Here is a 23,831-nt window from a genome sequence, read left to right on the forward strand (position 1 = left end):
AGGTGCAGTGACTATATTAGCAATTTTACAGTAAGTGATGTCATTGGAGAATTAGTTTAGTGGCCTGTGGTTGGCCAGAGAGAGCATTCCGGGGAAGGCAGGCAGCAGGATGGAAGGGATGTGGTATAATTCTATTCATCAGACTTACTATAGTACCACTCAGTGATAAACAAAATAAAGCCAAAGAAAATAATGATAATTCAATCGTAACAATAGGAACTCCTGTACTGACCAACATACACTGTAAACTGTTAACACTGACAGTAAGTAAACATCAGAACACATTCATCTAAACAGAGGATCAAAACAGAATTCAAACAAATATTATGCTTTCATTGTCACATAATTGTTTATATTGATATTTTACACTCAGCATTTAAATGTAGTAAAAACAGGCAGGTTTCTAGATTCTGATTTAGATTCTATACTGTACTGGAGTTAGTAGCACACCAATAGGGATATAGGGGGAGAGAGGGAGGGGAGAAAGAGAGGGAGAGAGATGGAGAGAAAAAAGAAAGAGGGAGAGAGAGAGAAAGAGTGACAGAGAGAGAGAGAGAGAGAGGGGAAATGATAGTGTATTTACAGCACAAACATTTTCTGTTATCTGAGTAAAAAGAATGCTATATAATTATATATATATATATATTTATATATTTATATTGAGATCCCGCACTGTGACCGCACAGGGATGCTGTTTTTGCATGGTTGTGTTGTATGGTACTGTGGTGAACTCTAGTGAGTTGTATTGTAATGTATTCTAGTGTATTGTAATGTATTGTAATGTAATGTATTGTATTGTGATGTATTGTAATGTATTATATTTTATTGTAATATATTGTAATGTAGTATATTGTATTGTAATATATTGTAATGTAGTATATTGTATTGTAATGTATTGTCTTGTAATGTATTGTAATGTATTGTCTTGTAATGTAATATAATGTATTGTAATGTATTGTATTGTAAAGTATTGTATTGTAACGTATTGTAATGTATTGTATTGTAATGTATTGTATTGTAAAGTATTGTATTGTAACGTATTGTAATGTACTGTATTGTAATGTGTAATTTGGTTGCCTTCATGTTACTAAAAGTCTTCATTCCAAATGGCACCCTATTCCCTACATAGTGCACTACTTTAGAGCATGGTCCATATGACACACACACACACTACCTTTGCACTATATAGGGCATAGGGGTTGTATTTGTGTGTGTGTGTGTGTGTGTGTGTGTGTGTGTGTGTGTGTGTGTGTGTGTGTGTGTGTGTGTATGACAGAGAGAGAGAGGTTCATTTGTACAGCAGTTGTTGTTGATAGAAGAGAGTCAAACAGAGTGTGTTCTGGTCTATAGTGTGTGAAGTATTACAGAACAGAGAGAATGAAAGCGAGGGGAAGTGAAGTGGTATAATGTGAGGGGACAGTGCATTGGGATCTGAAACTGTATTTCAGCATGACATGCTGGAATGTGGAGTACAATTTAGCAAAAATATGTGGATTACAATTTTGCATTTGTGTCACTGAATGCGACTGGAACATATTATTATTCTATTAAAGATAAAATCCTTATTTGCTACATACATTGTTGGACTTGTTAATGATATGTACCCATTGATTCTAGAAGAATGACTTCTAAATGTCTCGTGAGTTTAGTTCACCTGTCGTACCCCGTCAGAACCCAACATATAAGCTTGTTCATATTGTTTATTTACTCCAATGTTTGTAAACAACGGAAATGTAAACAAACACTGTATAGCCTCAAAACATGGTTACAACTATACTGTTGATATCATGATGGTCAGTCCTTGCAGACACGGCTTTGTCTATGAATTTGAGAGTGGTTTACATTTCTCCAGACCCTCCCTTAGCTTTTTATCGAAACAGGGGCGGGGAGTGCGCTTTGTTATTGTTTCAATTAAGGATTCTAGCTTTAAATCATGAAAATCGAGCATGCCTTACCATGATCCGGTTATATGTACATATGTCTGTTTGTCTGTTCACGTGTGATTCAAAATGTGTGTGTGTCAGTAACGTTTGAGTGTGTGTGTGTGTCTGTTTGTGTGTGTGTGTGCCGGTGACGAGTGATGTGTATGTGGGTGTGTCAGTGACGCGTGGCGTAGTGTGTGTGTGTGTGTGTTTGTCTGTTTGTGTGTGTGTGTGCCGGTGACGAGTGATGTGTATGTGAGTGTGTCAGTGGACATGCAGAAGTCATATATGGAAAGGTACATGTATGTAAGTGCAAAAATCTCACTTCCCTGTTTTCAATACAAGCTTTTCAGTTTTTCCTGTCAGTCTCACTTCTTCTTATTCACTTCCATTTCACCATTTCCGAATCTGTTTCTGTCTGTCTGTCTGTCTGTCTGTCTGTCTGTCTGTCTGTCTGTCTGTCTGTCTGTCTGTCTGTCTGTCTGTCTGTCTGCCCCCTACTCCTCCCCCTCTGGCTGATGTGAAGACAAATGGAAGCGCTCATCTTCCACCTCCTCGACGCGTCAGACCACCGCGGCCACCCTCCCTAGATGAAGTACTCCTTCTTGTCCTCAGCTCCGGAATGGCCGCCCTCGGCGTTGATGATAGCCGTGTCGGCATCGGGAGCGTCGTCGCAGCCCTTGGCCTCGTGGGTAAGATATGTCCCTGTAGACACAGACAGACAGCGGGTCAGAGTGTGTGTGTGATATGTCCCTGTAGACACAGACAGTCGGTAGGTCAGAGGGTAGAACAGGAGAAGACAGTGAAGTGCTGCCTGATGTACAGTTGAAGTCGGAAGTTTACATACACCTTAGCCAAATACATTTAAACTAAGTTTTTCACAATTAATCCTCGTAAAAGTTCCCTGTCTTAGGTCAGTTAGGATCACCACTTTATTTTAAGAATGTGAAATGATTTATTTCAGCTTTTATTTCTTTCATCACATTCCCAGTGGGTCAGAAGTTTACATACACTCAATTAGTATTTGGTAGCATTGTCCTTAAATTGTTTAACTTGTGTCAAACATTTCGGGTAGCCTTCCAAAAGCTCCCCACAATAAGTTGGGTGAATTTTGTCCCTTTCCTTCTGGCAGAGCTGGTGTAACTGAGTCAGGTTTGTAGGCCTCCTTGCTCGTACACGCTTTTTCAGTTCTGCCCACACATTTTCTGTAGAATTGAGGTCAGGGCTTTGTGATGGCCACTCCAATACCTTGACTTTGTTGTCCTTAAGCCATTTTGCCACAACTTTGGAAGTATGCTTGGGGTCATTGTCCATTTGGAAGACCCATTTGCGACCAAGCTTTAATTTCCTGACTGATGTTTTGAGATGTTTCAATATATCCACATAATTTTCCTCCCTCATGATGCCATCTATTCTGTGAAGTGCACCAGTCCCTCCTGCAGCAAAGCACCCCCAACAACATGATGCTGCCACCCCCGTGGTTCACGGTTGGGATGGTGTTCTTCGGCTTGCAAGCCTCCCCCTTTTTCCTCCAAACATAACGATGGTCATTATGGCCAAACAGTTATATTTTTGTTTCATCAGACCAGAGGACATTTCTCCAAAAACTACGATCTTTGTCCCCATGTGCAGTTGCAAACCGTAGTCTGGCTTTTTTATGGCGGTTTTGGAGCAGTGGCTTCTTTCTTGCTGAGTGAACTTTCATGTTAAGTCGATATAGGACTCGTTTTACTGTGGATATAGATACTTTTGTACCTGTTTCCTTCAGCATCTTCACAAGGTCCTTTGCTGTTGTTCTGGGATTGATTTGCACTTTTCGCACCAAAGTATGTTCATCTCTAGGAGACAGAACGCGTCTCCTTCCTGAGTGGTATGATGGCTGCATGGTCCCATGGTGTTTATACTTGCGTACTATTGTTTGTACAGATGAACGTGGTACCTTTAGGCATTTGGAAATTGCTCCCATGAATGAACCAGATTTGTAGAGGTCTACAAAAATATTTCTGAGGTCTTGGATAATTTCTTTTGATTTTCCCATGATGTCAAGCAAAGATCAAACAAATCAAAGTTTATTTGTCACGTACGCCAAATACAACAGGTGTAGACCTTACAGTGAAATGCTGAATACAACAGGTGTAGACCTTACAGTGAAATGCTTACTTACAGACTCTAACCAACAGGTGTAGACCTTACAGTGAAATGCTTACTTACAGACTCTAACCAATAGTGCAAAAAAGGTGTTAAGTGAACAATAGGTAGGTAAAGAAATAAAACAACAGTAAACAGACAGTGAAAAAAAGAAGTGAGGCTATAAAAGTAGCGAGGCTACATACAAATACCGGTTAGTCGGGCTGATTGAGGTAGTATGTACATGTAGATATGGTTAACGTGACTATGCATATATGATGAACAGAGAGTAGCAGTAGCGTGGTAGAATTTTCCAAGCTGTTTAAAGGCACAGTCAACTTAGTGTATGTAAACTTCTGACCCGCTGGAATTGTGATACAGTGAATTATATGTGAAATAATCTTTCTGTATACAATTGTTGGAAAAATTACTTGTGTCATGCAAAAAGTGGATGTCCTAACCGACTTGCCAAAAGTATAGTTTGTTTAACAAGAAATTTGTGGAGTGGTTGAAAAATGAGTTTTAATGACTCCAATGTAAGTGTATGTAAACTTAAGTCTTCAACTGTACATTGACATGGAACACTGGTCACTTTAATAATGGAACACTGGTCACTTTAATAATGTTTACATACTTTTCTACTTATGTCATATGTATATACTGTATTCTAGTCAAGGTCATCCTATTCAAATATTGCTGTATATATATATACTATTCTATCCACGTATTCTTCTGATATACTACATGTTCTATCCAAGTATTCTTCAGATTTACTACATGTTCTATCCAAGTATTCTTCAGATTTACTACATGCTCTATCCAAGTATTCTTCTGATTTACTACATGTTCTATCCACATATTCTTCAGATATACTTTATATTCTACCCACATGCTGTCCTTAATGTATATACATCCCATCACATACATACAGTGTCTTCGGAAACTATTCAGACCCCTTGACTTTTTCCACATTTTGTTACATTACAACCTTATTCTAAAATGGATGACATTTAGAAAATCCTCAGCTATCTACACACAACACCCCATAATGCCAAAGCAAAAAACGTTTTTTTAGCAAATGTATTAAATATTCAAACACTGAAATACCTTATTTACATAAGTATTCAGACCCTTTGCTTTGAGCATCCTGTTTCCATTTTGATCCTCGTGGAGATGTTTCTACAACTTGATTTGAGTCCACCTGTGGTAAATTCAATTGATTGGACATGATTTGGAAAGGCACACACCTGTCTACATAAGGTTCCACAGTTGACAGTGCATATCGGAGCAAAAACCAAGCCATGAGGTCGAAGGAATTGTCCGTAGAGCTCCGAGACAGGATTGTGTCGGGGCACAGATCTGAGCGAAGGGTACCAAAACATTTATGCAGCATTGAAGCTCCCCAAGAACACAGTTGCCTCCATCATTCTTAAATGGAAGAAGTTTGGAACCACCAAGATACTTCCGAGAGTTGGCCGCCCAGCCAAACTGAGCAATCGGGGGAGAAGGGCCTTGGTCAGAGAGGTGGCCAAAAACCTGATGGTCACTCTGAAAGAGCTCTAGAGTTCCTCTGAGGAGATGAAAGAAACTTCCAGAAGGACAACCATCTTTGCAGCGCTCAACCAATCAGGCCTTTATGGTTGAGTGGCCAGACGGAAGGCACTCCTCAGTAAAAGACACATGACAGCCCACTTGGAGTTTGACAAAAGGCACCTTAAGATTTTCAGACCATGAGAAACAAGATTCTCTGGTCTGATGAAACCAAGATTTAACTCTTTGGCCTGAATGCCAAGCGTAACGTCTGGAGGAAACCTTGCACCATCTCTACGGTGAAACATGGTGGTGGGGACTAGGAGACTAGTCAAGATCGAGGTAAAGATGAACCGAGCAAAGTACAGAGAGATTCTTGATGAAAACCTGCTCCAGAGTGCTTAGGACCTTAGACTGGGGTGAAGGTTCACCTTCCAACAGGACAACGACCCTAAGCACACAGCCAAGATAACGCAGGAGTGGCTTCGGGACAAGTCTCTGGATGTCCTTGAGTGGCCCAGCAAAAGCATGGACTTGAACCTGATCGAACATCTCTGGGGAGACCTGAAAATAGCTGTGCAGCGACGCTCCCCATCCAACCTGACAGAACTTGAGAGGATCTGCAGAGAAGAATGGGAGAAACCTCCCAAATACAGGTGTGCCAAGCTTGTAGCGTCTTACCCAAGAAGACTCAAGGCTGTAATCTCTGCCAAAGGTGCTTCAACAAAGTACTGAGTAAAGGGTCTGAATACTTAGATAAATGTGATATTTAAATGTTTTAGTTTTTATACATTTGCTAAAAACCTGTTTTTGCTTTGTCTTTATGGGGTATTGTGTGTAGATTAATGAGGGGGGAAAAACAATTTAATACAGTTTAGAATAAGGCTGTAACGTAACAAAATGTGGAAAAAGTCGAGGGGTCTGAATACTTTCCCAAGGCACTGTACATACATACATATACTCCGAACTCCGACATTGCTCGTCCTAATATTTCCATATTTCTTAATTCCACTCTTTTACTTTTTAGATTCATGTGTATTGTTGTGTATTGTTAGATATTACTGCACTGCTGAAAAAACAAGCATTTCGCTACAGCCGCAATAACATCTGCTAAATATGTGTATACGACCAATACAATTTGATTTGAAGTGATGTAGGAGTGAGGATCCTTGTGATGATAACACTGGGTTGGGAATAGATAGGAAAAGGAGAAATAAGAACTATAGCCTGGAATCCAAATGTCTTGTGCTAATATTCCACCTCTTGTTCTCCATGTCATGTGACGAGGGGCAATGTTAGTCAAAAAGAAAAGTGTGTGTGTGTATGTGCGTGTGCGTGTGCGTGTGTGTGCGTGTGTATGTGCGTATGTGTGTGCGTGTGTATGTGCGTGTGTGTGTGCGTGCGTGCGTGTGTGTGTGCGTGCGTGCGTGTGTGTGTGCGTGCGTGTGTGTGTGTGTGCATGCGTGCGTGTGTGTGTGCATGCGTGTGTGTGTGCGTGCGTGCGTGCGTGCGTGTGTGTGTGCATGCGTGCGTGTGTGTGCGTGCGTGCGTGCGCGTGCGTGTGTGTGTTTGTAAGATATATTACCTTTGTGTCTGATGAGGTATCTGCCCAGGACGATAAGCAGACAGAGCAGGATAAAGACGATGACCGCAACCACTCCTCCAATCACAGCATGGTCCACTCCTGAAGAGGTCGACATGGCAGTGGGGTCTGAAAGAGAGAGGGAGGTGGAGAGAGAGAGAGGGGGGGGGGGAGAGATAGAGAACAAGGGGGAGAGAGAGGGAGAGAGAAAGAGAGACGGAGATTGATGGAGAGAGAGAGACAGAGATGGAGGGAGAGAGAGAGAGAGAGAGAGAGACAGATGGAGAAAGAGAGAAAGAGAGAGAGAACAAGGGGGAGAGAGAGAGTGAGAGAGAGAGAAAGAGAGACAGAGAGTGATGGAGTGAGAGAGAGAAATAGAGTGAGAGAGATGGACAGAGAGAAATGGACAGAGAGAGAGTTGGAGAGAGAGACAGAGAGAAATAGAGTGAGAGAGATGGACAGAGAGAGAAATAGAGAGTGGGAGAGATGAACAGAGAGAAATAGAGTGAGAGAGATGGACAGAGAGAAATAGAGAGTGAGAGAGATGGACAGAGAGAGAGTTGGAGAGAGAGACAGAGAGAAATAGAGTGAGAGAGATGGACAGAGAGAAATAGAGTGAGAGAGATGGACAGAGAGAGAGAGAGAGAGAGTTAACAGTGAGTCTAATAGATGAAACCTTGGGAAACTAAAATCAAAGCCGTGTAAAATAAAAGAAGCACTTAAACCATCATCAGAATAGAACATTAAAGTGTAACGTGAACCGTTTTCTTTCTCGTGTGGGCGAGGTTTAATGTTATCTGCGTCTCAAATGGCACCCTATTCCCTGTGTAGCGCACTACTTTTGACCAGCGCACTACTTTTGACCAGCACCCTCTGCCGCCCTGGTCAAAAGTAGTGCACGACACAGGGAATAGGGTGCCATTTGGGACACAGCCATAATCTACCAGGTTGAGGGCTTAGTGTATAGGGCTGATCCTCAAACTCTACCTCTAGAAGACTATAGCTCACTAAAACACATCTTTAACTTTGCATGGCTTTGGTTCCAGCGCTTTATCAAACCCTCTGTCACGTTGGCAGACAGTCAAACACATAGAAGCATCAAGAACAGAGAGTCTGAGATACAGAACAAACGAGAGGATTGTAGTGAAGTGAGTGACACCACTTCACGACGCCTTGATAATAAACCAATGTGCTTCCCAAATGGCAGCCTATTCACTATGTAGTGCACTACTATTGACCAGGGCCCATAGGACTCCCCATCGAGGACATTTGGGAAGCAGACCACAGCCAATCAAGAGCCAGGACAGGACAGGGGAGGAGAAAGGGGTGTCCCAGGCTGGCAGCATCCGTCAGAGAGAAGAGACAACGGAAGAACACGGCATGGCAGAGGCCATTGAGGAGGGAGAGAGAGAGAGAGAGAGAGAGAGAGAGAAGAGACAACGGAAGAACACGGCATGGCAGAGGCCATTGAGGAGGGAGAGAGAGAGAGAGAGAGAGAGAGAGAGAGAATAAGCACAGTCCTTGCTGAGGAGGCAGAATTGTGAATTAGTACATTAATCTAGCTGTCAGCACCACCTGGGAAATGAGACAGAGGTTCTTTACATCCCAAATGGCACCCTATTCCCTACATAGTGCACTACTTTTGACCAGGGCCTATAGGGAAACCCATAGGGTTCTAGTCCAAATTAGAGCAGTATGTAGGGAATAGGGTGCCATTTAACACGCAGGAAGGAACCAAGACAGCAACACCTGAGCCTTGCACACTGTTAGAGACTCACACCACTTAAAGGTGCATGTTTATAGGGGTCCTATAGGTGTGAGAGTGCTTATATTTGTAATATTTCACACATGTATAAGTGTGTATTAATATGCATGAGTGAATTGGAAATGTCCCCTTGAGACACCGTCGGAGAGTGGGGTCACAGTCAGGGTCAGACATTATCAACTGTGACCCTGCAGAAATTAAGATTAAGTTTCTTGCTCAAGGACACAGCAACAGATTTTTCGGTTACTGGCCCAACAATCTAATTGCTAGGCTACCTGACGTCTGTGTGTGTGTGTGCGTGTGCGTGTGTGGAAAAAGTACCCAATTGTCATACTTGAGTAAAAGTAAAGATACCTTAATAGAAAATGACTCAAGTAAAAGTGAAAGTCACCCAGGAAAACTACTACTAAAAGTCTAAAAGTATTTGGTTTTAAATATACTTAAGTATCAAAAGTAAAAGTATAAATCATTTCATATTCCTTATATTAAGCAAACCAGACGGCAACATTTTTTAAATTGTTTTTATTTACGGATAAACAGGGGCATGCTATAACACTCAGATATCATTTACAAACGAAGTATGTGTTTAGTGAGTCCTCCGGATCAGAGGCAGTAGGGATGACCAGGGATGTTCTGTTGATAAGTGTGTGAATTAGACCATGTTCCTGTCCTGTTAAGCATTCAACATGTAACAAGTACTTTTGGGTGTCAGGTAAAATGTATGGAGTAAAAAGTACATTATTTTCTTTAGGAATGTAGTGAAGTAAAACTTGTAAAACTATAAATAGTAAAGTAAAAATACTTGAAAGTACTACTTTGGGGTATTTTTACTTAAGTACTTTACACCACTGTGTGTGTGTGTGTGTGTGTGTGTGTGTGTGTGTGTGTGTGTGTGTGTGTGTGTGTGTGTGTGTGTGTGTGTGTGTGTGTGTGTGTGTGTGTGTGTGTGTGTGTGTGTGTGTGTGTGTGTGTGTGTGTGTGTGTGAGAGAGAGAGAGAGATCAGGTCAGAGTAATTAAGATCAATATATTTGTGGCGGAGAGACTGTAGAGTATGAAAGCATGTATCACAGTTCAGTCCACACTGTCCCCAGACTACTAGTGTCTCTATTTCACAGTTCACACTGTCCCCAGACTACTAGTGTCTCTATTTCACAGTTCACACTGTCCCCAGACTACTAGTGTCTCTATTTCACAGTTCACACTGTCCCCAGACTACTAGTGTCTCTATGTCACAGTTCACACTGTCCCCAGACTACTAGTGTCTCTATGTCACAGTTCACACTGTCCCCAGACTACTAGTGTCTCTATGTCACAGTTCACACTGTCCCCAGACTACTAGTGTCTCTATTTCACAGTTCACACTGTCCCCAGACAACTAGTGTCTCTATTTCACAGTTCACACTGTCCCCAGACTACTAGTGTCTCTATGTCACAGTTCACACTGTCCCCAGACTACTAGTGTCTCTATGTCACAGTTCACACTGTCACCAGACTACTAGTGTCTCTATTTCACAGTTCACACTGTCCCCAGACTACTAGTGTCTCTATTTCAGGCAAAGGAAAATGGACAGACAGATAGACAGATTGTGACAGACAGACAGACAGACAGACAGACAGACAGACAGACAGACAGACAGACAGACAGACAGACAGACAGACAGACTGACTGACTGACTGACTGACTGACTGACTGACTGACTGACTGACTGACTGACTGACTGACTGACTGAAACAGATTGAGACAAACAGACAGACAGATTGAGACAGACAGACAGACAGACAGAGAGACAGATTGAGACAGACAGACAGACAGATTGAGACAGACAGACAGAGAGACAGATTGAGACAGACAGACAGATTGAAACAGATTGAGACAAACAGACAGACAGATTGAGACAGACAGAGAGACAGATTGAGACAGACAGACAGGTATACAGACAGACAGGTGTCTGTGAAAAAAAATACCTGCAATGTTGTCTGGACCATCTTCTCAAAAGGATGGATGGATGGATGGATGGACAGACGAGTGCCACATGGGCAGACGAGTGTAAGGGAGTCAGAATGAAGGAGTGGACCAAAAAGGAAAGGAAAAAAGAGAAAACATGATACCAGTGAACGGGGTGAACATCCCGTGTAATTCTCCTGTCCTATCTGGTGTCCTGTGTGAATTGAACTATGCTCATTCTAATTCTCTCTCTCTCTACCTCTCCTCCCAGAGGACCTGAGCCCTAGGACCACGCCTCAGGACTACCTGGCCTGATGACTCCTGTTTCAGATTAACCCTAATTGCTCCTGTAAGTCGCTCTGGATAAGAGTGCCTGCTAAATGACTTAAATGGTTGTTGTTGAGAATGAAATGCCCCCTCCAGGGTGAAGTTTCCCCTGGGTACAGATCTAGGATCAGCTTCCCCAATCCTAACCTCAAAGTGAATGCGAAACTGACCCAAGATCAGTGTCTAAATAGCGCCGGAGAAGAAGGCAGAGGTTCTACGTGCCCCCAACCGATTGTGTTTTTTGTAAATTGTTTATTTGCGTTGTTTATAACTTATTTCTTTACTTATTTTGTGCATAATGTTGCCACTACCGTCTCTTACGACCGAAAATAACTTCTGGACATCAGGACTGCGATTACTCACCACGAACGGGCAGAATCCTTTTTTTTCCTTTAACGAGTCTGACGAGCCCAACACAATAGGAACAGGCACAGATCCCCGTGATTTGCGTGAAGAGGAGGAGGAGGAGAAAAAGGGTCCGGAGGGCGGGCTGCCTTCTGAGAATTCGTAGGCGATCTAATAAACCCCCACTTCCTTCCATTCTGCTAGCAAACGTGTAATCTTTGGACAATAAAATAGATGACCTATGCGGAATATTAAACTACCAACAGGACATTCAAAACTGTAATATCTTATGCTTCACGGAGTCGTGGCTGAACGACGACACTATCAACATACAGCTGGCTGGTTATACGCTGTACCGGCAGGCTGTGACACTATCAACATACAGCTGGCTGGTTATACGCTGTCCTGGCAGGATAGAACAGCGGTGTCTGGTAAGACAAGGGGTGGCTGGTTATACGCTGTACCGGCTGGATAGAATAGCGGCGTCTGGTAAGACAAGGGACGGAGGACTAGTATTTTTGTAAATAACAGCTGCTGCACGATATCTAAGGAAGTCTCGAGCTATTGCTCGCCTGAGTTAGAGTATCTCATGATAAGCTGTAGACCACACTATCTACCTTGAGAGTTTTCATCTGTATTTTTCGTAGCTGTTTTACATACCACCACAGTCAGAGGCTGGCACTAAGACAGCATTGAATTCCGCCATAAGCAAACAAGAAAACGTTCACCCAGAGGCGGCGTTTCAAGTAGCTGGACCACCTTTACTCCACACACAGAGACGCATACAAAGCTCTCCCTCGCCCTCGCCCTCCATCTGGCAAATCTGACTATAATTCTATCCTCCTGATTCCTGCTTACAAGCAAAAATTAAAGCAGGAAGCACCAGTGACTCGGTCTATAAAAAAGTGGTCAGATGAAGCAGATGCTAAGCTACAGGACTGTTTTTCTAGCACAGACTGGAATATGTTCCGGGATTTCTCCGATGGCATTGAGGAGTACACCACATCAGTCATTGGCTTCATCAATAAGTGCATTGATGACGTCGTCCCCACAGTGACCGTACGTACATACCCCAATCAGAAGCCATGGATTACAGGCAACATCCGCACTGAGCTAAAGGCTAGAGCTGCCGCTTTCAAGGAGCGGGACTCTAACCCGGAAGCTTATAAGAAATCCCGCTATGCCCTCCGACGAACCATCAAACAGGCAAAGCGTCAATACAGGACTAAGATCGAATCGTACTACACCGGCTCTGACGCTCGTCGGATGTGGCAGGGCTTGCAAACCATTACAGACTACAAAGGGTAGCACAGCCGAGAGCTGCCCAGTGACACGAGCCTACCAGACGAGCTAAACTACTTCTATGCTATCTTTGAGGCAAATAACCCTGAAACATGCATGAGAGCTCCAGTTTTTCCGGATGACTGTGTGATCACGCTCTCCACAGCTGATGTGAGTAAGACCTTTAAACAGGTCGACATTCACAAGGCCGCAGGACCAGACGGATTACCAGGATGTGTACTGCGAGCATGCTCTAACCAACTGGCAAGTGTCTTCACTGACATTTTCAACCTCTCCCTGTCCGAGTCTGTAATACCAACATGTTTCAAATAGATCCCCATAATGCCTGTGCCCAAGAACACTAAGGTAACCTGCCTAAATGACTACCGACCCGTAGCACTCATGTCTGTAGCCATGAAGTGCTTTGAAGGGCTGGTCATGGCTCACATCAGCACCATCATCCCAGAAACCCTAGACCCATTCCAATTTGCATACCGCCCCAACAGATCCACAGATGATGCAATCTCTATTGCACTCAACACTGCCCTTTCCTACCTGGACAAAAGGAACACCTATGTGAGAATGCTATTCATTAACTACAGCTCAGCATTCAACACCATAGTGCCCTCAAAGCTCATCAATAAGCCAAGGACCCTGTGACTAAACACCTCCCTCTGCAACTGGACCCTGGACTTCCTGACGGGCCTCCCCCTGGTGGTGAGGGTAGGTAACAACATATCCGCCACGCTGATCCTCAACACAGGTGCCCCTCAAGGGTGCATGCTCAGTCCCCTCTTGTACAACCTGTTCACTCATGACTGCATGGCCAGGCACAACTCCCACACCATCATTAAGTTTGGCGATGACACAACAGTGGTAGGCCTGATCACCGATAACGACGAGACAGCCTATAGGGAGGAGGTCAGAGACCTGGCCATGTGGTGCCTGGACAACAACCTCTCCCTCAACGTGATCAAGACAAAGTAGATGATTGTGGACTACAGGAAAAAGAGGACCGAGCACGCCCCCGTTCTCATCGATGGGGCTGCAGTGGAGCAGCTTGACAGCTTCAAGTTCCTTGGTGTCCACATCACCAACAAACTAGAATGGTCCAAACACACCAAGACAGTCGTGAAGAAGGCACGACAAAACCTATTCCCCCGCAGGAGACTGAAAAGATTTGGCATGGGTCCTCAGATCCTCAAAAAGTTCTACAGCTGCACCATCAAGAGCATCCTGACTGGTTGCATCACTGCCTGGTACGGCAACTGCTCAGCCTCCGACCGCAAAGCACTACAGAGGGTAGTGCGTACGGCCCAGTACATCACTGGGCCAAGCTTCCTGCCATCCAGGACCTCTATACCAGGTGGTGTAGAGGCCCTAAAAATGGTCAAAGACGCCAGCCACCCTAATCATAGACTGTTCTCTCTGCTACTGCATGGCAAGCAGTACCAGAGCGCCAAGTCTAGGTCCAAGAGGCTTCTAAACAGCTTCTACCCCCAAGCCATAAGACTCCCGAACACCTAATCAAATGGCTACCCAGACTATTTGCACCCCCCCCCCCCCCCCCTCTTTTACACCGCTGCTACTCTCTGTGTTATCATCTATGCATAGTCACTTTAATAACTCTACCTTCATATACATATTACCTCTAGTAACCGGTGCCCCCGCACATTGACTCTGTACCGGTACCTCCCTGTATATAGTCTCGCTATTGTTATTTTACTGCTGCTCTTTAATTACTTGATACTTTTATTTCTTATTCTTATCTGTATTTTTTTTACTGCATTGTTGGTTAGGGGCTCGTAAGGAAGCATTTCACTGTAAAGGTCTGTTGTATTCGGCGCATGCGACTAATAAAATTTGATTTGATTGAACCCTACTCCAAAATGCCCTTTGACGAGAGGTCATGGTCACATGCAACGTCTACAACCCTCCATAGTAGAGTCTACTTGCTCCTGCAGTGTTGATGTAGGCTCTACACACTACTTTTCATATTTACAGGACCTACAGTGCAGTTGTGGTCCTGTCTGGCTCAGTTTGTAGAGCATGGCGCTTGTGATGCCATGGATTGTTGGTTCAATTCCCGGGGCTACCCATGCGTAAAATGTTTGCACGCATGACTGTAAGTCGCTTCTGTTGAATGGTATTTATTATATAATTAGGGTCTGAATGTGTTTGTTTGTGTGGGTACACTGTGTATGTGCGTAAACAGATAATTTACCTGTGAAACTGTAAACTCCATTCAGCCGTATGGTAACTGAGGAGGGAGGGAGGGAGTCGAGGGAGGGAGGAGCGACAGAGGGAGGAGTAACGCTGGCAGGAGGAGGGGAAAAAGAGGAGGAAGAAGAGGGGGAGAAGGAGTCAGAGGAGGGATGGGGTTCGGGAGACATGGAAAGGTCAGAGAAGAGAGAGTTGGAAAGAGAGGAGGATAGAACTTTGACAGGAGGAGGAGAGGTAGAGAGGGATGAAGAAGAAGAAGGGGCGAAGGTGAGATCAGACGGGTAAGGGACAGAGAAGGAGAAAATAGTGGGAGGAGAGCTGGCAGGTAGGTACCCGGAGGCAGACGAGCCAGACCCAGACGTTGTTGACATAAGAGTGGGGAAAGAATCAGGAGAGAGGGAGAGAGAGGGGGAGTCAGAGGTTGGAGAAGAGGAGGGTAGATTGAAAGAGGTAGGGAAGAGGTTGTTTGAATCATCTGTCAGGTCTTGGATAAAGGAGAAGACATGAAGGAATATGGGGTAGAGAGGAAGAAAGCCCAGACAGCGGCACAGCGGCGTACAGGAGTGTAGCATGAGGTGGATGGTGTTGGTGATGAAGAGAAATAAACAGAAAAGAAAGGTGAAGAAAATCAGAAAAGAAAGGTGAAAGTAAAAGTTGTAGTAAAAAAACACACAACAACAGAAATAAACAATGATTAAGCAGACAGAAGAAATATATATGCCCTGATCCTGCCCTGGACAAGCTGCTTCTCAACCACCTCTCTCTCTCTCTCTCCCTCTCCCTCTCTCTCTCTCTCTCTCTCTCTTTCTCTCCCTCTCTCTCTCTCTCTCTCCCTCTCTCTCTCTCTCTTGTCAGTACCTTGCACCAGCAGCGTGTACTCTCCCTGCATCTTCCCAATTCCGTTGTCAGCCTGACAGAGGTACACCCCGTTGTCTGATTTGTTGAGCATCTCAAAGAGCAGGAAACTACCGTCCACCTTGGCCAGCAGAGGGAGTTCTCCATCCTTCTTCTGCCACACGTACGAGGTGGGCCTGAGAGAGAGAGACACATACACAGACACACAAAAATAGAAAAAGAACAAGAGGGTGAAGAGAAAAGATATTTGATTTTAAAATAGAAAGTGTGTAACATGCAGTACATGCTGCATAACTAAAAGAAGTAGTATGGTACAGGAATTAATTATGTTACTATAATATGAAGCATATAGCTGTATAACTGGATTTGTTAATGTGATAAATACATTTTAGGGACATATGAATATTATATGAGTTCATCTTTCTGTCATTACTGTATGTATTTACTGTATGTCTTTACTGTATTTACTGTATGTATTTACTGTATGTAATTACTGTATGTATTTATTGTATTTACTGTATATATTTACTGTATTTACTGTATGTATTTACTGTGTGTATTTACGGTATGTATTTACTGTATTTACTGCATATGTTTACTGTATTTACTATATGTATTACTGTATGTTTTTACTGTATTTACTGTATATATTTACTGTATGTATTTGCTGTATGTATTTACTGTATGTTTTTACTGTATTTACTGTATGTATTTACTGTATTTACTGTATGTATGTACTGTATGTATGTACTGTATGTATATACTGTATTTACTGTATTTATTTACTGTATTTATGTACTGTATGTATTTACTGTATTTATGTACTGAATGTACACTACCGTTCAAAAGTTTGGGGTCACTTAGAAATGTCCTTGTTTTCCATGAAAACAAAAATGAAATGAGATGCAAAATGAATAGGAAATATAGTCAAGACATTGACAAGGTTATAAATAATGTTTAATTGAAATAATAATTTTGTCCTTCAAACTTTCCTTTCGTCAAAGAATCCTCCATTTGCAGCAATTACAGCCTTGCGGACCTTTGGCATTGTAGTTGTCAATTGGTTGAGGGAATCTGAAGAGATTTCACCCCATGCTTCCTGAAGCACCTCCCACAAGTTGGATTGGCTTGATGGGCACTTCTTACGTACCACACGGTCAAGCTGCTCCCACAACAGCTCAATAGGGTTGAGATCCGGTGACTGTGCTGGCCACTCCATTATAGATATAATACCAGCTGACTGCTTCTTCCCTAAATAGTTATTGCACACTTTGGAGCTGTGCTTTGGGTCAATGTCCTGTTGTAGGAGGAAATTGGCTCCAATTAAGCGCCGTCCACAGGGTATGGCATGGCGTTGCAAAATGGAGTGATAGCCTTCCTTCTTCAAGATCCCTTTTACCCTGTACAAATCTCCCACTTTACCACCACCAAAGCACCCTCAGACCATCACATTGCCTCCACCATGCTTGACAGATGGCTTCAAGCACTCCTCCAGCATCTTTTCATTTTTTTTGTGTCTCACGAATGTTCTTCTTTGTGATCCGAACACCTCAAACTTAGATTCCAAAACACTTTTTTACAATCTTCCTCTGTCCAGTGTCTGTGTTCTTTTGCCCATCTTAATCTTTTATTTTTATTGGCCAGTCTGAGATATGGCTTTTTCTTTGCAACTCTGCCTAGAAGCCAGCATCCCGGAGTCGCCTCTTCACTGTTGACGTTGAGACTGGTGTTTTGCGGGTACTATTTAATGAAGTTGCCAGTTGACGACTTGTGAGGCGTCTGTTTCTCAAACTAGACACTATAATGTACTTCTTCTCTTGCTCAGTTGTGCACCGGGGCCTCCCACTCCTCTTTCTATTCTGGTTAGAGCCAGTTTGCGCCATTCTGTGAAGGGAGTAGTACACAGCGTTGTACGAGATCTTCAGTTTCTTCACATTTTCTCACATGGAATAGCCTTCATTTCTCAGAACAAGAATAGACTGACGAGTTTCAGAAGAAGTTCTTTGTTTCTGGCCATTTTGAACCTGTAATCGAACACACAAATGCTGATGCTCCAGATACTCATCTAGTCTAAAGGCCAGTTTTAATGCTTCTTTAATCAGCACAACAGTTTTCAGCTGCGCTAACATAATTGCAAAAGGGTTTTCTAATGATCAATTAGCCTTTTAAAATCATAAACTTGGATTAGCTAACACAGCGTGCCATTAGAACACAGGAGTGATGGTTGCTGATAATGGGCCTCTGTACGCCTGTGTAGATATTCCATAAAAAATCAGCAGTTTCCAGCTACAATAGTCATTTACAACATTAACAATGTCTACACTGTATTTCTGATCAAATTGATGTTATTTTAATGGACAAAAAAGGTGCTTTTCTTTCAAAAACAAGGACATTTCTAAGTTACCCCAAACTTTTGAACGGTAGTGTATATGTTAGCATGTCTGTCCTTGTACATTACATAGAGGGAATGGTTCATGCTCGTATATGGATGGATTGAGTTCCAACTGTGCAATAAAGTTCTATGGCTCCAGCATGTAATGCTATCATCTGGGCATAACTGTGTTACAGAATGGACTGAGGTGTATAACTGTGTTACAGAATGGACTGAGGTGTATAACTGTGTTACAGAATGGACTGAGGTGTATAACTGTGTTACATAATGAACTGAGGTGTATAACTGTGTTACATAATGAACTGAGGTGTATAACTGTGTTACAGAATGGACTGAGGTGTATAACTGTGTTACATAATGAACTGAGGTGTATAACTGTGTTACAGAATGGACTGAGGTGTATAACTGTGTTACAGAATGGACTGAGGTGTATAACTGTTACAGAATGGACTGAGGTGTATAACTGTGTTACAGAATGGACTGAGGTGTATAACTGTGTTACAGAATGGACTGAGGTGTATAACTGTGTTACAGCATAGACTGAGGTGTATAACTGACTACTAATACGGAAGTGGTATACAATTGCCAGCACTGAGGTGTATAACTGTGTTACAGAATGGACTGAGGTGTATAACTGTGTTACAGAATGGACTGAGGTGTATAACTGTGTTACAGAATGGACTGAGGTGTATAACTGTTACAGAATGGACTGAGGTGTATAACTGTGTTACAGAATGGACTGAGGTGTATAACTGTTACAGAATGGACTGAGGTGTATAACTGTGTTACATAATGAACTGAGGTGTATAACTGTGTTACAGAATGGACTGAGGTGTATAACTGTGTTACATAATGAACTGAGGTGTATAACTGTGTTACAGAATGGACTGAGGTGTATAACTGTGTTACAGAATGGACTGAGGTGTATAACTGTGTTACAGAATGGACTGAGGTGTATAACTGTGTTACAGAATGGACTGAGGTGTATAACTGTTACAGAATGGACTGAGGTGTATAACTGTGTTACAGAATGGACTGAGGTGTATAACTGTGTTACAGAATGGACTGAGGTGTATAACTGTGTTACAGAATGGACTGAGGTGTATAACTGTGTTACAGAATGGACTGAGGTGTATAACTGTTACAGAATGGACTGAGGTGTATAACTGTTACAGAATGGACTGAGGTGTATAACTGTTACAGAATGGACTGAGGTGTATAACTGTTACAGAATGGACTGAGGTGTATAACTGTGTTACAGAATGGACTGAGGTGTATAACTGACTACTAATACTGAAGTGGTATACAATTGCCAGCACTCCAGGGTCTGCTTATCAAATAGATAGGAACGGAATGGACCGGAATGTTGTGGAATGGAATAGAATGTTGTGGAATGGAATAGAATGTAGTGGGATGGAATGTTATGGAATAGAATGGAATGTTTTGTAATGGAATATTTTTTTTATTTTTTTTATTTAACCTTTATTTAACTAGGAAGCCAGTTAAGAACAAATTTGAATTAACAATAACGGCCTACCAAAAGGCAAAAGGCCTCCTGCGGGATAAAAATAAAATAAATACAAATAGGACAAAACACACATCACAACAAGAGAGACAACACAATACTACATAAAGAGAGACCTAAGACAACAGTATAGCATGGCAGCAACACATGAAAATACAGCATGGTAGCAACATAACAACAACATGGTAGCAACACAACATGGCACATAACGTGGTACAAACATTATTGGGCACAGACAACAGTAGAAAGTGCAAGAAGGTAGAGACAACAATACATCAGGCGAAGCAGCCACAACTGTCAGTAAGAGTGTCCATGACTGAGTCTTTGAATGAAGAGATGGAGATAAATCGGTCCTGTTTGAGTGTTTTTTGCAGTTCGTTCCAGTCGCTCGCTGCAGTGAACTGAAAAGAGGAGCGACCCAGAGATGTGTGTGCTTTGGGGACCTTTAACAGAATGTGACTGGCAAAACGGGTGTTGTATGTGGAGGATGAGGGCTGCAGTAGATATCTCAGATAGGGGGAAGTGAGGCCAATGCAGTGGAATGAAATGGATTGTTATGGAATAGAATGTTATGTAGTGGAATAGAATGTTGTGTAGTGGAATGGAATGTTATGGAATAGAATGTTATGGAATGGAATGTTATGTAGTGGAATAGAATGGAATGTTATGGAATAGAATGTTATGGAATGGAATGTTATGTAGTGGAATGGAATGTTGTGGAATAGAATGGAATGTTATGGAATAGAATGTTATGGAATGGAATGTTATGTAGTGGAATGGAATGTTGTGGAATAGAATGGAATGTTATGGAATAGAATGTTATGGAATGGAATGTTATGTAGTGGAATGGAATGTTGTGGAATAGAATGGAATGTTATGGAATGGAATGGAATGTTGTGGAATAGAATGTTATGTAGTGGAATAGAATGTTGTGGAATAGAATGGAATGTTATGGAATAGAATGTTATGGAATGGAATGTTATGTAGTGGAATGGAATGTTGTGGAATAGAATGGAATGTTATGGAATAGAATGTTATGGAATGGAATGTTATGTAGTGGAATGGAATGTTGTGGAATAGAATGGAATGTTATGGAATGGAATGGAATGTTGTGGAATAGAATGGAATGTTATGGAATAGAATGTTATGGAATGGAATGTTATGTAGTGGAATGGAATGTTGTGGAATAGAATGGAATGTTATGGAATAGAATGGAATGTTATGGAATGGAATGTTATGTAGTGGAATGGAATGTTGTGGAATAGAATGGAATGTTATGGAATAGAATGTTATGGAATGGAATGTTATGTAGTGGAATGGAATGTTGTGGAATAGAATGGAATGTTATGGAATAGAATGTTATGGAATGGAATGTTATGTAGTGGAATGGAATGTTGTGGAATAGAATGGAATGTTATGGAATAGAATGTTATGGAATGGAATGTTATGTAGTGGAATGGAATGTTGTGGAATAGAATGGAATGTTATGGAATAGAATGGATTGTTATGGAATGGAATGGTATGTAATGAAATGGAATGTTATGTAGTGGAATGGAATGGAATGTTGTGGAATAGAATGGAATGTTATGGAATAGAATGGATTGTTATGGAATGGAATGTTATGTAATGAAATGGAATGTTATGGAATGGAATGTTATGTAGTGGAATGGAATGTTGTGGAATAGAATGGAATGTTATGGAATAGAATGGAATGGAATGTTATGTAGTGGAATGGAATGTTGTGGAATAGAATGGAATGTTATGGAATAGAATAGAATGTAGTGGAATGGCATGGAATACGAAAGTCCTCCAGTACAGGGTGCACATTCCATTCTATTTGATTAGAGCCTCTTGAAACAGCTCTTGTTCATCTCGTCAAGACATTCTCAGAACTTGCTGAGACATGACGGTGCGCACCAGAAACAAGCCCTGAAGCCTAATTGTATTATGCAGTTAAACGTGAAAGTTATCATTGTGAAAGAGAGACATTGGGTCAGATTCTGAACAACAGAGATGTTGCCATGGTGGCAGTGTTTGACTGACAGCTGAGACCCAGCCTGTATCTGACGGGTCACTAGTCATTCAGCCTAAGGAGCTGTGCATATTCTCTCTCTCTCTGTCTCTCTCTCTCAATCATCACACTTCTCTTCCTCTCTCCAGAAATAAAATGTAGACCTCAGAAGGACACTGCAGGGCAAATCGTTTTGTAATTTGAAGTGGTACAGATATTCCCTGACCGGGAATCGAACCCGGGCCGCGGCGGTGAGAGCGCCGAATCCTAACCACTAGAAAATGTAGACCTCAGAAGGACACTGCAGGGCAAATCGTTTTGTAATTTGAAGTGGTACAGATATTCCCTGACCGGGAATCGAACCCGGGCCGCGGCGCCGAATCCTAACCACTAGACAACCAGGGAAGGATACTGCAATGCAAATTGTTTCACAATTTGAAATGGTACAACAGTTGAAGTCTAAGTTTACATACACTTAGGTTGGAGTCATTAAAACTCGTTTGTCAACCATTCCAAACATTTCTTGTTAACAAACTATAGTTTTGGCAAGTCGGTTAGGACATCTACTTTGTGCATGACACAAGTAATTTTTCCAAAATTTGTTTACAGACAGATTATTTCACTTATAATTCAGTGTATCACAAATCCAGTGGGTCAGAAGTTTACAAACACTAGGTTGGCTGTGCCTTTAAACAACTTGGACAATGACCAAAAATGATGTCCTGGCTTTAGAATCTTCTGATAGGCTAATTGACATAATTTGAGTCAATTGGAGGTGTACCTGTAGATGTATTTCATGGCCTGCCTTCAAATCAGTGCCTCTTTGCTTGAGATCATGGGATTTTCAAAAGAAATCAGCCAAGACCTCAGAAATAAAATGTACTCAGAAGGACACTGCAGGGCAAATCGTTTTGTAATTTGAAGTGGTACAGATATTCCCTGACGGGAATCGAACCGCGGCCCGGCGGGGTGGAGCGCGAATCCTAACCAAGACAACCAGGGAAGGATACGCAATTCAAATTGTTTCACAATTTGAAATGGTACTACAGTTGAAGTCTGAAGTTTACATACATTAGGTTGGAGTCATAAAACTCGTTTGTCAACCATTCCACACATTTCTGTTAACAAACTATAGTTTTGGCAAGTCGGTTAACATCTACTTTGTGCAGACACAAGTAATTTTTCCAAAATTTGTTTACAGACGATTATTTCACTTATAATCAGTGTATCACAAATCCAGTGGGTTAGAAGTTTACAAAACTAGGTTGGCTGTGCCTTTAAACAACTTGGACAAGACCAAAAATGATGTCTGGCTTTAGAATCTTCTGATAGGCTAATTGACATAATTTGAGTCAATTGGAGGTGTACCTGTAGAGTATTTCATGGCCTGCCTTCAACTCAGTGCCTCTTTGCTTGAGATCATGGGATTTTCAAAAGAAATCAGCCAAGACCTCAGAAATAAAATGTAGACCTCAGAAGGACACTGCAGGGCAAATCGTTTTGTAATTTGAAGTACAGATATTCCCTGACCGGGAATCGAACCCGGGCCGCGGCGGTGAGAGCGAATCCTAACACTAGACAACCAGGGAAGGATACTGCAATTCAAATGTTTCACAATTTGAAATGGTACATACAGTTGAAGTCTGAAGTTTACATACACCTTAGGTTGGAGTCATTAAAACTCGTTTGTCAACCATTCCACACATTTCTTGTTAACAAACTATAGTTTTGGCAAGTCGGTTAGACATATCTTTGTGCAGACACAAGTAATTTTTCCAAAATTTGTTTACAGACGATTATTTCACTTATAATTCAGTGATCACAAATCCAGTGGGTTAGAAGTTTACAAAACAGGTTGGCTGTGCCTTTAAACAACTGGACAAGACCAAAAATGATGTCCTGGCTTAGAATCTTCTGATAGGCTAATTGACATAATTTGAGTCAATTGGAGGTGTACCTGTAGATGTATTTCATGGCCTGCCTTCAAACTCAGTGGCCTC

General features: G+C 42.1%; 1 protein-coding gene across 1 annotated transcript in view; it reads right to left on the reverse strand.

Annotated features, from left to right (window-relative positions):
* Positions 1–2,508: 2,508 nt before the first annotated feature.
* LOC120055413 (cell adhesion molecule 3-like) overlaps positions 2,509–23,831 on the reverse strand; it is a 67,083-nt gene continuing 45,760 nt past the window's right edge. The window contains exons 4-7 of the mRNA XM_039003276.1: positions 15,907–16,079; positions 10,893–10,913; positions 7,165–7,290; positions 2,509–2,627 (exon numbers count right to left, since the gene is read on the reverse strand). Of these exons, the coding sequence (XP_038859204.1) occupies positions 2,509–2,627; positions 7,165–7,290; positions 10,893–10,913; positions 15,907–16,079 (439 nt within the window). The remainder of the gene's footprint in view (positions 2,628–7,164; positions 7,291–10,892; positions 10,914–15,906; positions 16,080–23,831) is intronic.

The sequence above is a fragment of the Salvelinus namaycush genome, chromosome 11 (genome assembly GCF_016432855.1).
Source record: "Salvelinus namaycush isolate Seneca chromosome 11, SaNama_1.0, whole genome shotgun sequence".
Lineage (NCBI taxonomy): Eukaryota > Metazoa > Chordata > Actinopteri > Salmoniformes > Salmonidae > Salvelinus > Salvelinus namaycush.